Raw genomic sequence first — 12,923 nt, forward strand, 5'->3', positions numbered from 1 at the left:
TTTGACCTAGTACATCTCAGGCAGGCCCAGAATGACGGCCAGGAGGTTTGGAGGTAGGCCAGCGAGGATGCCATTGCCAGCCGGAGGTGTCGATGGGCGTGGCACGCCGCCGGCTGCATGGTCGGCCACCTTTTCTGCTGCTTCTTGACCAGCGGCCGCAGGCTTGAATGCTTGTTGGACTTGGAGCCTCGCAGCTTCCGAGGGACGAAGCGCCGCCGCCGCCATGGCGAAGGCCAAGAACAGGGCGATGACCTTGGGCGAAGCCATGTCGTGTTGCATTGGAGTCTCAGGATCTAGCTAGGACGATGCTATGGCGCTTTGCATGGTTGTGTGTTGGATTGGATGCATGGCCACGTCAGTGGCAGTGGGGGAGCTAGGAATTTGCAGCCGGTATGCCGCATATAAAAATTTCTAAGCAAATATGCAATATAATGGATGATAAGTGATAATGGCCATAACAAATTCATAATAATAACCAAAGTACGGCTGGACGGGAGGTGCTCGTGCTGCGGCGCGCAACAGCCGAACAGGGAAAGGGACAGGGGCAACGCGGTCACGCGAGCGACGAAGTCTCTGGGAATAGATGGTTTCTCCCTTTCTGGTCTTTGTTCCTTCGTGGGCTGCCAGAATCGGCTCTTTTTTTGAGCCTATGAGCCATATTTGCACAGAATGACGTGAATATATAAAGATACGTATAAATGTGTGTATGCTTATTAATTTTTCTCTCAAATCTTGTGTATGCCAAGGAATGGGGCATACCGCTGCTGCCGCCCATGGCCACGTGGGTTTGGGCTTCAATTTATAGTCTGGATGGATAGCTTCGAGTTCAAGATAAAGAATTCACACATTTCGTGTAACGAGATTGGATTCTTAATATCTCATCCCTTATTATTACTGCTTCTGATTAATTTGTCCTTGTCATGTCTGTAAGAGAAGAGAAACGATGAAGCCTGCATATAGAGTCCTGCTGATCGTGCGCTCGTAAAAATTGTAATCTTCTTTTAGATAAAGTTGGACGCGATGTGGATGACCGTAGTCCAGATAATCTACTTTCTGCTTGAGTTGATCGGAAGTACGAAGAGTGCATCATCGTGCACCGAGGAGTCCTGAACTGCAGACTGGCTAGTTTCAGGTTCAGACATTGTAGATTGCAAGAGCCCGACATTTCTGAAATTTAGTGTTCTATTCTATCTAAATCCCTGTTGGCGTCGATGGTTAAAATTTGAAGTTTGCTGTAACGAGATATGGCTCGTTTCTTGGACTATCATCCATTATCCTGGACGCCATTTCTTTTTCTGCCTTGTACAAAGCAGATTGAGTTTTAAAGAATCCCTTTTAGCTAAGGTAATGCTACAATTAAGATGTCCGGGAGGCCGGACGTCTTGCTCCACTTACTGCCGCATGCCTAATAAAAAAACAAAATCAACTCCCATACACGGCGCTTGGCACCGCTCTTGCATGCGGCGCTCGACTGCCAGCCCTACTAGATGAAGCGCACGGCTGCCTCTCCTGGTTTCGGCACGCAGCTGCCTGTGAGTCGCTGCGGCGTCGTTGCCGGCCCTGCTAGGCACGCAGCCACCTGCGAGTCGCGGTGTTCGGCTATCGGCCCTGCCAGGTGTGGCGCCGCTGCCTCCCTACCCTGGCGCGCAGCCACCACCGAGCCACTACCTACAACCACCGCTGCCTCCGGCGAACTCCACGTGCCGACGAGCCTCCATTCTCTAAGCAGCAAAAAGATATTTGCGTCGAAATGGTATGTTATAATCATATGTTTCAAGTATTTCAAATGTTTCAGAGATATGTTGCAAGTGTTTCATACGGATCAAGCAAAAGTAGATCGGGATGTTGCACATGTTGCAATGGTTGTACACGTATGTTGCAAGCTCCTGTTCCCAATGTTTCATCTGTTTTTTTCCGACGTATGTTGCAAGTGTATTTATTATCTAGATGTTGCATATGTTTTCACACATATGATGCATGAGTTTTATTTATATGTTGCGTATGTTTACAATGGTTTCTAAGTGTTTTCAGGTACTTTTGCGAGTGTTTCAGACGTATGTTTACAATGTTTCATTTATTTTCAGACGTATGTTGCAATTGTTGCATCTGAATGTTTCAAACTAGATCGAGTGTTCCATCTCTCTCCCCACCTTTTTGTTGTCTTGTCTCGGTGTCCAGAGTGGGAAGGCGGAGGCGGTCCCCACTAGCGCCGGCGGGCCCCACGTGCTTGCGGGCGGGCAGGGCGCGTTGCTGTGTGCAGCTGGTGATCACGCCTATGTGCTAGGTACGTTCGTTTGTTTTCGCGGTTGATGGGATAATACAAAGGGTATACATAAGGAATCAGCAATTCAGCATTGTCAAGAAGACAATATTAACATCATTATGCCACACAGAATAACTGTTGGGAAAGCTCATGTTCCTTTGACTCTGAGAAGAGACAGGGAGAAGTTACCCTCTAAATCCGCGTTCGTAAAGCACATTGGAAGCTTGGAATTTCCAGGAACAGGACATTTGAGAGACTTAATAAAGGAACATCAGACAAGGAATGGACCATGGGGATTCAAAAAAACACGAAGGTTCTCCTGTCATCCGAATCAAGGCACCAAGTTCGTGTGGAGCAGGGCGGTGCCATCAGGCAGGGGCGCGGGGTCGTGGCTAGCGTTAGCCTGGCCGGCAGAGGAGGAGGATGCCCACGGACCGATGAGCTTGACGAGGCCAGCGGACACGCGGAACACTAGGGAAAGAAGGATCCAACCTCCAATGCATTACCACTGTCGGGCAGGGGCGTGTGGCTGCGCCTAGGGACAGCCGACAGAACCCGTGGTGGAAGCCACGTCGCTGGCCGCGGGGCGTGTTCGGCTGGCTTTAAGCCGCTGGCTGGCTGGCCAACTCAGGAAATCATTGTTTTCTTCTCACAACAATCAGCCGGAACAGTATCTTTAGTCCTGCCTCACGTGATTGGTACCTCGACGCCAAAATACATGGCGCCAAGCTCGACGGCATAGATCTTGGCGCCGAGGTACTGGCTTCAAATCCTGCGGTCAAGTGAAGAAAGAGAGGTGGGACGCCCGGACAAAGGCAACGTTGGAGACTACCAGCCGCGTAGCCCAGCGGCCGAGCCAACCAGTAGCTTAGAGCGTCGGTTCGCCTTGCGCCCTTTTCCCGCGCCGGTTTGCAAAAATCACCGGCTGCATGGGGGCACGCTTCGGTCTCACTGGCGTGTTGCCAGACCTACGCCCTACGAGCCCCTCTCCACACAGGCACGCTCACTGTTCGTTCACATGTTCAGCTGGCCTTTGCCCGCTGCTGTGGCTGGCCGCAACTAGTATGTCTACAGTAATTCTACAGTGAAATATAAGAGAGGCCACAGCCAGCAGCAGCAACTACAGTGAAATGCTGTTAGCTGACTTCTGTTACCTGCTTATCCTGTTTACCTCGATGATTTGTTTAACCACGTTGTGCTTTCCTCCTTTTATTGAACCGATTTGTTTGATAAAAATGTTCAGCTTATTTTTTTATTTCAGTCAAACATAGATCTTCCTCTAGGATCTTAATACAAATAGTATAAATGTACTATAAACAAGTCCAAAATAAATAAGAAAGACATATCGGAAGGATGCTCCCATGCGGTTGATGTGATGTATATTTCAATAAAAAAAACGTCACGGGAGCATGTGTGTACTGTGCTAGTGTAGACCATCATACTCCATATATTCCAACGCATGTCACATCTTCAGGTCTTGTTGTGAAATTTTTTAAAAAATGGTACGGTAGCATTTTCGTTGTTATTTGATAATTAGTGTTAAATTATAGTCTAATTAGGCTTAAAAGATTCGTCTCATGAATTTCATATAAACTGTGTAATTAGTTTTATTTTTTATTTATATTTAATGCTTTATGAATACGTTCAAAGATTCGATGAGATGAAAAAAATTTTACGAACTCAACACGCACTCAATAGTTTTTTACGTGCGCGCCAGTGCGAGAGGCCGCGTGGTGAAAAAACTCGTAGAAAAACGTAGCAGAGCCTTCGTCCTTAGGGCAGTTCGGCTTTGATTCGTGGCCTTTCTCTAGGCCCTGTTTAGTTCCACTTTATTTTATTAAATTTTTCAAAATTTTTTGTCATATCGAATCTTTAATGCGTACATGAAGTATTAAATATAAATAAAAAATAAAACTAATTATCCAGTTTAGACGAAATTTACAAGATGAATTTTTTAAGCCTAATTAGACTATGATTAGATACTCATTGCCAAATAACAACGAAAAGCGCTTTGCATTTTACCAAAAATTTTGCATCCCTAATGAGTAGGTTTTCGTCGGACGGAGCAGTGTAACCACAGCAGCAACAGTTTGAAGAACAGTATAACACAGCCCGACAAGACAGACGGGCGCCTGGTCACTGTAGAATTACTGTAGACATACTAGTTGCAGCCAGCCACAGCAGCGGGCAAAGGCCAGCTGAACATGTGAACGAACAGTGAGCGTGCCTGCATGGAGAAGGGCTCGTAGGGCGTAGGTCTGGCAACACGCCAGTGAGACCGAAGCGTGCCCCCCATGCAGCCCGTCGTTTTTTTAAACCGGCGCGGGAGACGGAGCAAGGCGAACCGAGGCTGCTGGTTGGCTCGGGCGCCGGGCTACGCGCCTGGTAGGCTGTGCGCGCATGTGGCGTGCGCCGCACGCGCCTGGTCTCCAACGTCGCCTCTGTCCGGACGCCCCATGTCTCTCTCCACTTGGCCATAGGATTTGAAGCCGGTACCTGCGTGCCTAAGATGTACGGCGCTAAACTCGGGCCCAGTTTAGTTCCAAAATTTTTGGTAAAATGGGCACTGTAGCATTTTCATTGTTATTTGATAAATAGTGTCCAATCATAGTCTAATTAGGCTTAAAAGATTCGTCTCGTGGATTTCGTCTAAACTGTGTAATTAGTTTTATTTTTTATTTATATTTAATGCTTCATGCATACGTCCAAAGATTCGATGTGATGGGGAATGTGAAAAATTTTGCAAAATTTTTTGCAAACTAAACTGGACCTCGGTGTTATGTATTCTGGTGCTGAGTTCGGCCACGTACGATTTCTTTCTATGTATGGTAAGCCATCTTGACGTTAAGATCTGTGGCGTCGAGATATGTTACCTCAACATCAGAACTCATGGCGTCGACCCTACTGTCCAAAGATGAGTTTAAGTCTCTTAGAAGACTAAATATAAATTTTATTTAAAAAGAAGGTCAAATAGTAAAAAATTACCTACAATCTATTATGGATTTGTTATGGGCTTATGGCCATTACCACTTATCATCGGTTATATACTTATATTGCATATTTGCTTCAAAATTTTTATATGCAGCATAACTGGCTGCGAATTCCTGGCTCCACCACTGGCATCTGGGACGGTGACAATCGGTACCCGAGCCAACCCACCACCGTGCCGGAGTTGGTGACCACCATGACGACGAATTGATCTTCGCTCAGATCATAACGAAGCTGGAGGAGACGAATGCTCTATTGCGCAGCCGAGCCGAGCTACCGCGACGCCTTGGTCGCCTCCATCGACGACCATCCCCACCGCCGACACCGAGGACCCGGAGGCCGGAGCGAGGGATTCCTGCCTCCGCGAACTTCCCCAACAGCAAGCCATCAACGGCCTTCACGACGGCGTTCACATCTTCCCCGACCTCCGCTCCTAGCCAGGACACGGCTCTCGACTTCGCCTCCTCGCCCTCATCTGCGTCACCGAGATCCGTGCGCGTGGCGGCCTCCGAGTACTCCCTCCTCGCCATATCCGACTTGCAGACCAAGACCGAGCCTGCCGCCACCTCGCTCCTCCCCGGATCCGCGCCCACCTACGTCTCGTGCCTCGTCACCAGCGTTCACCGCGGGGACCCCAACCAGCGCCGCCATTCCATGCGCCGCCGCTTCCGGGACTTCGTCATGCTCGCCGACCGCCTCACCGAGCGGTACCTCTGGCGACTCGCCGAGCACGCACGCGTCAAGACCTTCGCCATGGACCTCCTCCACCGCAGTGCCTGCACCTCGTCAGCCGACCTCCGCGCCGGCGTCGGCACCACGCTTGACGCAGTGGACGCCGAGTTCGCCCCCGGTGCCGAGGACAAGCCCTCATCGACCTCAGCTTCACCGCTGAGCGGCAGCCCTGTGCCTCTCATCTCGACGCACACCAAGTTCTCAACATTGGGCCTTCAAGCCAACATCGGCCCCAACTATACCAAGGTCGCCTTCCTGCTCGGGCAAAGCTTGTCTGAGGACGTTTCAACACCAGAGGAGTCCTTGTTTGACTCGCCTCCAACATTGGTTGCCGACGTCAAGCTCAACAGCACCAACTCAAAGTCTACTCAAATGATTGTTACTCTGAATTCGGGGTATGGCGTTGGTACAGAGGATACACATGCAATGTTCAAGGTATCGTTGGATTTAGGCCCATGTTTAGCCTAATCTGAAAATTTCAAAGCATGCACAACCTATAGTCCCATATTGCTAATTCAAGGAGAGGTTGCATTGCTTAAATATAGGAGTCTCCTCTCTATGCAAAATAGGTGAAAATGAGAGAGAAGGAGACTGTTGCTACATGCATGCGCAGCTCGCGCGCATTTTTCGCGTGAAAAATCGCGTGACTTGTGACTATTTTTTATGCAGCAGGCTATTATTTGTGCAGTTTCTATTTTTTATGCTGAGCGTAATGGCGCTTCAATGTGATTGAAACTGCCGTTTTAAACAGTAATAAGGTGTGTCAGTTTCTGCTGTTTGATTGCAGCATTTTCTGTCATTAAATTGGGCAGTTTTTACTGCTTGATGAAGGGAATTGATGCACTATAAAGGCCTATAAAACCAGGAGACGTCCTGGTTGAAGGGTACGGATTCACACGCTCACCTTCCCACTCGCTGTGCTGAGCTTCTCGCTGCTGCGCCTCGTCGACCTTTGAGTTCGGCGTGCACCGGACTTGAAGAGAGCGGGATCTCCGAAACCACTGCCGCGAGACTCCTGCACGGGGCGGCAATCAGGTTTTTGGGTAGCGTCTACACGCGACCGCTTGGTGATCTGCAACATCTACTTCAATACGTTCGACTACGTTTTGCGCGGGATCATTGAGTAATTTTCTTGCGCAATCCTGTTCTAGTCAATATGTTGCCTGTTTACTTGTGTTATGTGCTTGCATCATTTTTTATCTATGAGTTTTTCCTCCAAACAAAATCTGGAATATATATTAGGCACTTATTTCCAACAGGTATTGCTTCTCAACCTTTGTGTTTTCACCATGAATGATTTCGCCATCAAGGGAATGCTCCACCATGAGAAGGTGTTTTCGAAGCTACAGCAACCATGGCCACCACCTGGTCCATTTCTAAAGTTGGGTGATTTGTTCAATCTGTGTGAAAATCAGTTGGTTGTTGAGTATCGTGGCCTAACCAAAGCCTCCATGGTCATTAGTTTTTCCAGGAGATGGCAGTACCAATTATGATCCATCCAAACATGTGTGGTTACTGCTACTGGATAGTAGGAAAATTCAGATGTTCTTATTGTCCAGTATTCAAGTCAAAATCCACGGTTCAGTTCATGAGTTGATTGCAATCAACATAAATCTGCAGCTGGTTTGGCATTTCAGTGATGACATGGAGTGGCCAAGACTATGGTCATCTTTCAAATTAAGTCAATCAGTGACCAAAAGTATGTTGCTGCTGTTTGGGTGCTGCCAAATTGGAGTGAACTATATACATCCATGGCCACCACCCCAAAGTAAAATGGTAGTGCTTCGGTTATATGCTTGTTGCGAGCCTGGTTGGTCAAGGAGATTGTTTACGGAGAAATGTAATCATTGGGAAATCTGGGCATATAAGAAGCATTCTGAGATCAGTGAATTTCATAGCATAGTAAACACGATGATGGAGACAAAGTTTCAGTCTAATAACAATATTATTCAATGGGGTTTGAGATACTGTAACTTGAGACATGGAGAGGTGTTTCGGATGATGGGAGAAAAATCAAATGCGGATGTATTGGTACATTTGGCTGAGATGGTGAATTATTCAATTGGTTTGCAGATTCTGTGCCAACTGCCTGTATACACCAGAGAGGATACAAGTCCAAGTTTGGAGCTGCTTAAAGGCTTATGATATTTTTGGGCTCATGACATCTGAGCTAGTCATGTTCAATTCAAGTGATCAGTTCATATCTTTTAGTGGTGTTACAAGAGAAGCTGTGATTGTCACGGAGTGTGCTTGGCACAGTAGCATTTTAGTATTGCAGTGCCTCATCTCAGATATTGTGCCACCATATCCTGGTACTTTGCTTTGTTTTGTTGGCAGCATCGAGTATCACCAGTGCAAGTGTCTGGGGATCACTCATATCAGAAAAGAAGCAATCACTCAAAATTCTGAGCAACAAGAGGGTATTGTAGACCATGAAACATCAAGGCTGTGGGTTTCCAAATGGTTGCTACTTGACAACCATGATCTGCAGATGTCATGGGACCCGGTGATTTAGAGTTTGCTATGGATACCTCTACAACGGCTTGGGGGAAAGCCGCGTTTTAAGAAGGGGGGAATGTCAGGAACCTCATGGGCTGTTGGGCCAGCCAATCGTCAAGGGAAGTGGGCTGGGTCGTCCTTGGCCCACGGAAGCGAGCGACAATACAGCACTATCGGTAGGTGTCCTGTTCGTTTGGCTGATAAGTCATGGCTGAAAGTACTGTTGGCTGATTTATTATAAGAGAAAAATATTATTCGTTGGTTGAAAAAATACGGCTTATAAGCCAAGCGAACGAGAAAAGGTCGTCTAACAACCAGAACCTTAACCACGAACCGGCGGGCTGCGGCTCCAGGCTAGCTGCTGCTAGATTTCCTATCCCCTTCGTCCTGCCCTCATCCTTGTATCCATAACCTTCTAGCATATTCTAGAACACGAATTGGTTGTACCAGTATCTGGGACGGTGACACACCTGTCCTACAGCACGTGGTGCACTGGCACCCACTGCCAGCAACGCTCCTAACCCAGATTGCCTCTCTTCGATATGGTTTCCATTCCTTGTCGGCATCCCATGATCCCATCCTTGTCGTTAGAGCTGTGCCACCGCCACACAAGCTTGCGGCAGGCGGCGTAGCGCCACAGCTCGTAGCCAGAGGGGGAGGCCACAGTGCAGGGGCAGCATCCATCATGTGAGGGCACCGGAGCCTGGAGGCGCCATCGAGGTTGCGTGGGCACGAGGGCCCGGATGAGGTCGTCGAGAGCGCGCCGTGACCGCAAGCTCGAGCCGTGCCGTGACTCGTCGAAGTACTCTGGTCACCGAGGCGCCGCCGAGCAGTACTGTCACTCCTCTGGTGCCGCCACTTTCACGCCCTCTCCTCTGATTTAACTCGGTTCAATTTATTACCTGATTGTATTCGGTTTGTGGTTGATCTGAGTGTGTACACATCTGCCAGCCTGACTGACTGTTTCAAAATCCATCTTTGTTTTTTTATTAATCATGTTCGACTCTGTTTTGACTCGACTCGGCAACTCTCATTCCAACCCAGTAATCGGTACTACCTTTTTATCATGATTGCTTTGCTCGCCACTGGAACTGGATTTTACAGAATACATGAGGGGGCGATTTGATCTCGATCTAGTTTCATGGTGGCCAATTTGGTCTCAATCTAGTTCGTGGTGGTCTTGATTTGGTTCTCTACTACGGTGTCTCGATTTGGTTCACGGTGAGAGGGCAGCGGTGTGAGGTGGGTTGAAACACTGGTGTCTATTTGGATTAGAATTTCTAGGTATCTATATATTTACGAAGTTAATTATGAGAGGATGAAACAAAAAAATGACAAAATTTTTGGCTCATTAATATAGAGGTATAGATATAGATTAATATTTCGTATAGATATAGAAACAAATATAGATTAACTAGCAGTATAGCACTTCTTTTTGTTTTCGGTAATGCTAGGAATCAGTCTGCGAGCGGACGCCCCTGTCGGTGAACCCGACGTCTAAAGCCTATCCGTTTCTATTCGCTCCCTCCGCTCCTCTCTGATCACCGCAGATTATAAAAAAAAACTCACGCATTCCACAACTGTGCTCCGTTTCTAGCTCCGTCACGCCTTCCTCTCCACCGCCGCCGCGATATGCTCCCCCACGACCGCAAAGCAACTGCTGCCTCGCCGTGCGAGGCCACACCCACCCGACTGCTGTTGTAGTCCCCATAGCGGCATCGCTCGCGGGGGGCACCGCGTGCGCCCTATCGCCGAGGGCAGCGCAACCAATCACTAGGGTCGCATAGCCGCCCACCTACTGCCATCCTCCTTCTCCACTGCGACCGCACAGCTAGATCCCGCTGTGTAGTGCTCCACCTGCTTGGCTGCCAGGTTTTGCTGAAAGCGCATGTTGCGCGTGTATGTTTCAAGTGTTTCAGAGGTATGCTGCAAGTGTTTCAGATGAATGTTGCAAAAGTAGATCGGGATGTTGCATATGTTGCAATGGTTGTTAACGTATGTTGCAAAGGTTTGTTACCAATGTTTCATCAGTGTTTTATGAACATATGTTAGAAGTGTGTTTTATCTAGATGTTGCATATGTTTCACACATATGTTGCATGTGTTTTTATCTAGATGTTGTGTATGTTTGCAATGGTTTTCATGTGTTTCATAAGCATGTTTCAAGTGTTTAATCTGCCTTCAGACGTATGTCGCAAGTGTTGTATTTGGATGTTTCAAAAGTAGATCAGGTGTTACATATCTCCTTCTCGCCTTCTCCTGCATCGCTTCGGTGTCTCCTCATCCTCCAGGCGCCGGTTTGGTATCCGTCGTCCCCTCCCTCTCTTCTCGATGCAGGTGACGTTCGGGGCGACACGGGCCCCGCGTGGGCGTGCAAAACCGCGTGGAAAAAGGATTGTGGGCGCGGTTGTCTCGACGCCCCGTCCACCCGTTTTATTTTTTCGGTTGCTCTCCTAGACGGTTGGTGTTGGAGGGTTGCACCTATTCTGGAGGGAGATATTTTTGCGTGGGATGTGGGATGTGGGATGCGGCAATTGCGACCTACTCGGTACTACCTCCGTTCCAAATTATAAGTCATTTTGATTTTTTCGGTACATTCATTTTGCTATGTATCTAGATAAAATAATATATCTAGATACATAATAAAATGGATGAACCAAAAAAGTTAAAGTGACTTATAATTAGGAACGGAGGGAATATGTGTTTTGATGATGAAATTGAAAGGTCAATTAGAAAGGAACGTGCAAGGGGGGAAAACGGGAGGTAATTGGTGGACTTCTGTAATCTGTATAGAGCGCAAGCCGAAGCCAACGCGGATCCGGGGAGATGAGACAACAATTTGTTTTGGTTTTCACGGCCGGTTCGGAACAGAGGGGGAGCGATGTAGTGGGCCGGGCCCGTTTCCACTTCCATATACATTATCCATATATGGCTGGCGTCCGTAGCCCTACCGCGCTGCGCGACTCGAGATCAGAAATCCCCAAATCCATAGCCCTGCGGCGATCAAGCAAAGCCATTGATCGAGGAGGACACCAGACGCGAGATGTCTGATTCCTTCACCACGGCGACAGAGGCCACGGCGGCGGCGGGGAAGAAGAAGTGGAGGGTACAACAGGAACTGATTGACTTCATCCTCGCATGGGACGTTTCCGACTACGTCTTCGTGATGCCAAACGACATGGACGACATGCCCATCTCCGATGAGTACAAGGCCTAGTACCGCACCAAGAGGGAGCAGACCGTTGCGGTCATGCAGCAGAGCCGCCACATGAGGAGGAAGATGCAGGAGTGGGACAGGGCTGAGTTGGAGAAGAATGGCTGTGTCAAGGTTGAAACCATAGTCGAGATGCTTGCAAAGCATCAGCTTGAGGACTTCGTGCCCACTTCAGTGATTCAAAACAACGAATTTCTCGATACCTATTGATGTTGTATGACTTATACAACACATGTTGTTGGCTCTTTGAAGAAGATGAATAATATAAACAAGGATCTTATGATGTAGGAGCCTATAGAATCAATTGCCTCTTGGCAATGAAGAGCAACAACAGCCCTCAACATGAAAGTGCCAGTAGCTGAGGCCCTAGAAAGTCTCAAAGAATTAGTAAACTAGTTTTCTGATGACAATGAAGTCTATGTTAGTGAAGAAATTCAAATGGAGGATGATTCCACCTCATTTGAAGAAGCCATGAGAAACGTTTACTCGTTTGAATGGCAAGAAGCTATGGAAGTTGAAATGAATTCGATGAATACCAATGATGTTTGAGACTTAGAAGAAATTTCTAATAAAGCCAAAATAGTAGGCTGTGAAATGGTCTACAAGACAAAATGTGACTCCAAAGGTAATGTGAAAAGATATAAGGCATGACTTGTAGCAAAAGGCTTTACGCAAAGAGAATGAATAGATTGCGATGAGAGTTTACTCTCCAGTCTCATGCAAGGATTCTTTTAAAATCATAATGGTGTTATTGGCATATTACGATTTAGAGTTACATCAGATAGATGTAAAGACGATATTCCTCAACGGGGATTTATATAAAAACGTTTACATGGCACAACCCAAAGATTTTATCATGGAAGAAAAAGAACATATGGGATGCCGTCTGTAGAAATCCATTTATGGGTTAAAACAAGTCTCTAGACAGTAGTATTTGAAGTTGATGAAATAATAAGAAAGTTTGGGTTTTTAAAGAAAATGAGAAGGGCAATAGCATTTATGCGAAGTTCAAGAATGGAAAATTCTTTTTCCACATCCTGTGTATAGATGACATCCTACTCACTAGTAGTAATGTTAATCTAACATTGGAGAAGAAGTCTTTGTTCTCAAGTTTCAATGTGAATGATCTTGGTGAAGCCTCATTGGTTCTATGAATTGAAATTCACCGAGATAGATGAAAATGGGTATTAGGACTATCGCAAAGGCATACTTAGAAAAGATTCTAAAG

At 47.2% G+C, this 12,923-nt stretch overlaps 1 protein-coding gene across 1 annotated transcript; it reads left to right on the top strand.

Moving 5' to 3' along the window:
* Positions 1-1,487: 1,487 nt before the first annotated feature.
* LOC136489015 (uncharacterized) lies at positions 1,488-6,829 on the top strand. Its single transcript, XM_066485766.1, has 5 exons — positions 1,488-1,753; positions 2,926-3,019; positions 5,349-5,404; positions 5,515-6,418; positions 6,771-6,829. Exons 1-5 carry the CDS (start codon positions 1,488-1,490, stop codon positions 6,807-6,809), a joined length of 1,359 nt encoding a protein of 452 aa, XP_066341863.1. The 3' UTR covers positions 6,810-6,829.
* The last annotated feature ends 6,094 nt before the right edge of the window (positions 6,830-12,923 follow it).

This window comes from Miscanthus floridulus, chromosome 10 (genome assembly GCF_019320115.1).
Source record: "Miscanthus floridulus cultivar M001 chromosome 10, ASM1932011v1, whole genome shotgun sequence".
NCBI classification, from domain to species: Eukaryota; Viridiplantae; Streptophyta; class Magnoliopsida; order Poales; family Poaceae; genus Miscanthus; species Miscanthus floridulus.

What these genes read in the sequence shown, in the direction of transcription:
- LOC136489015 (XM_066485766.1), top strand. Translation starts at nt 1,488, where the DNA reads ATGAAGCGCACGGCTGCCTCTCCTGGTTTCGGCACGCAGCTGCCTGTG. An exon ending in AAGATATTTGCGTCGAAATG is followed by an intron (nt 1,754 to 2,925) that starts GTATGTTATAAT and finishes CACAACAATCAG; the next exon opens with CCGGAACAGTATCTTTAGTC. An exon ending in ATACACATGCAATGTTCAAG is followed by an intron (nt 6,419 to 6,770) that starts GTATCGTTGGAT and finishes GTTTGATTGCAG; the next exon opens with CATTTTCTGTCATTAAATTG.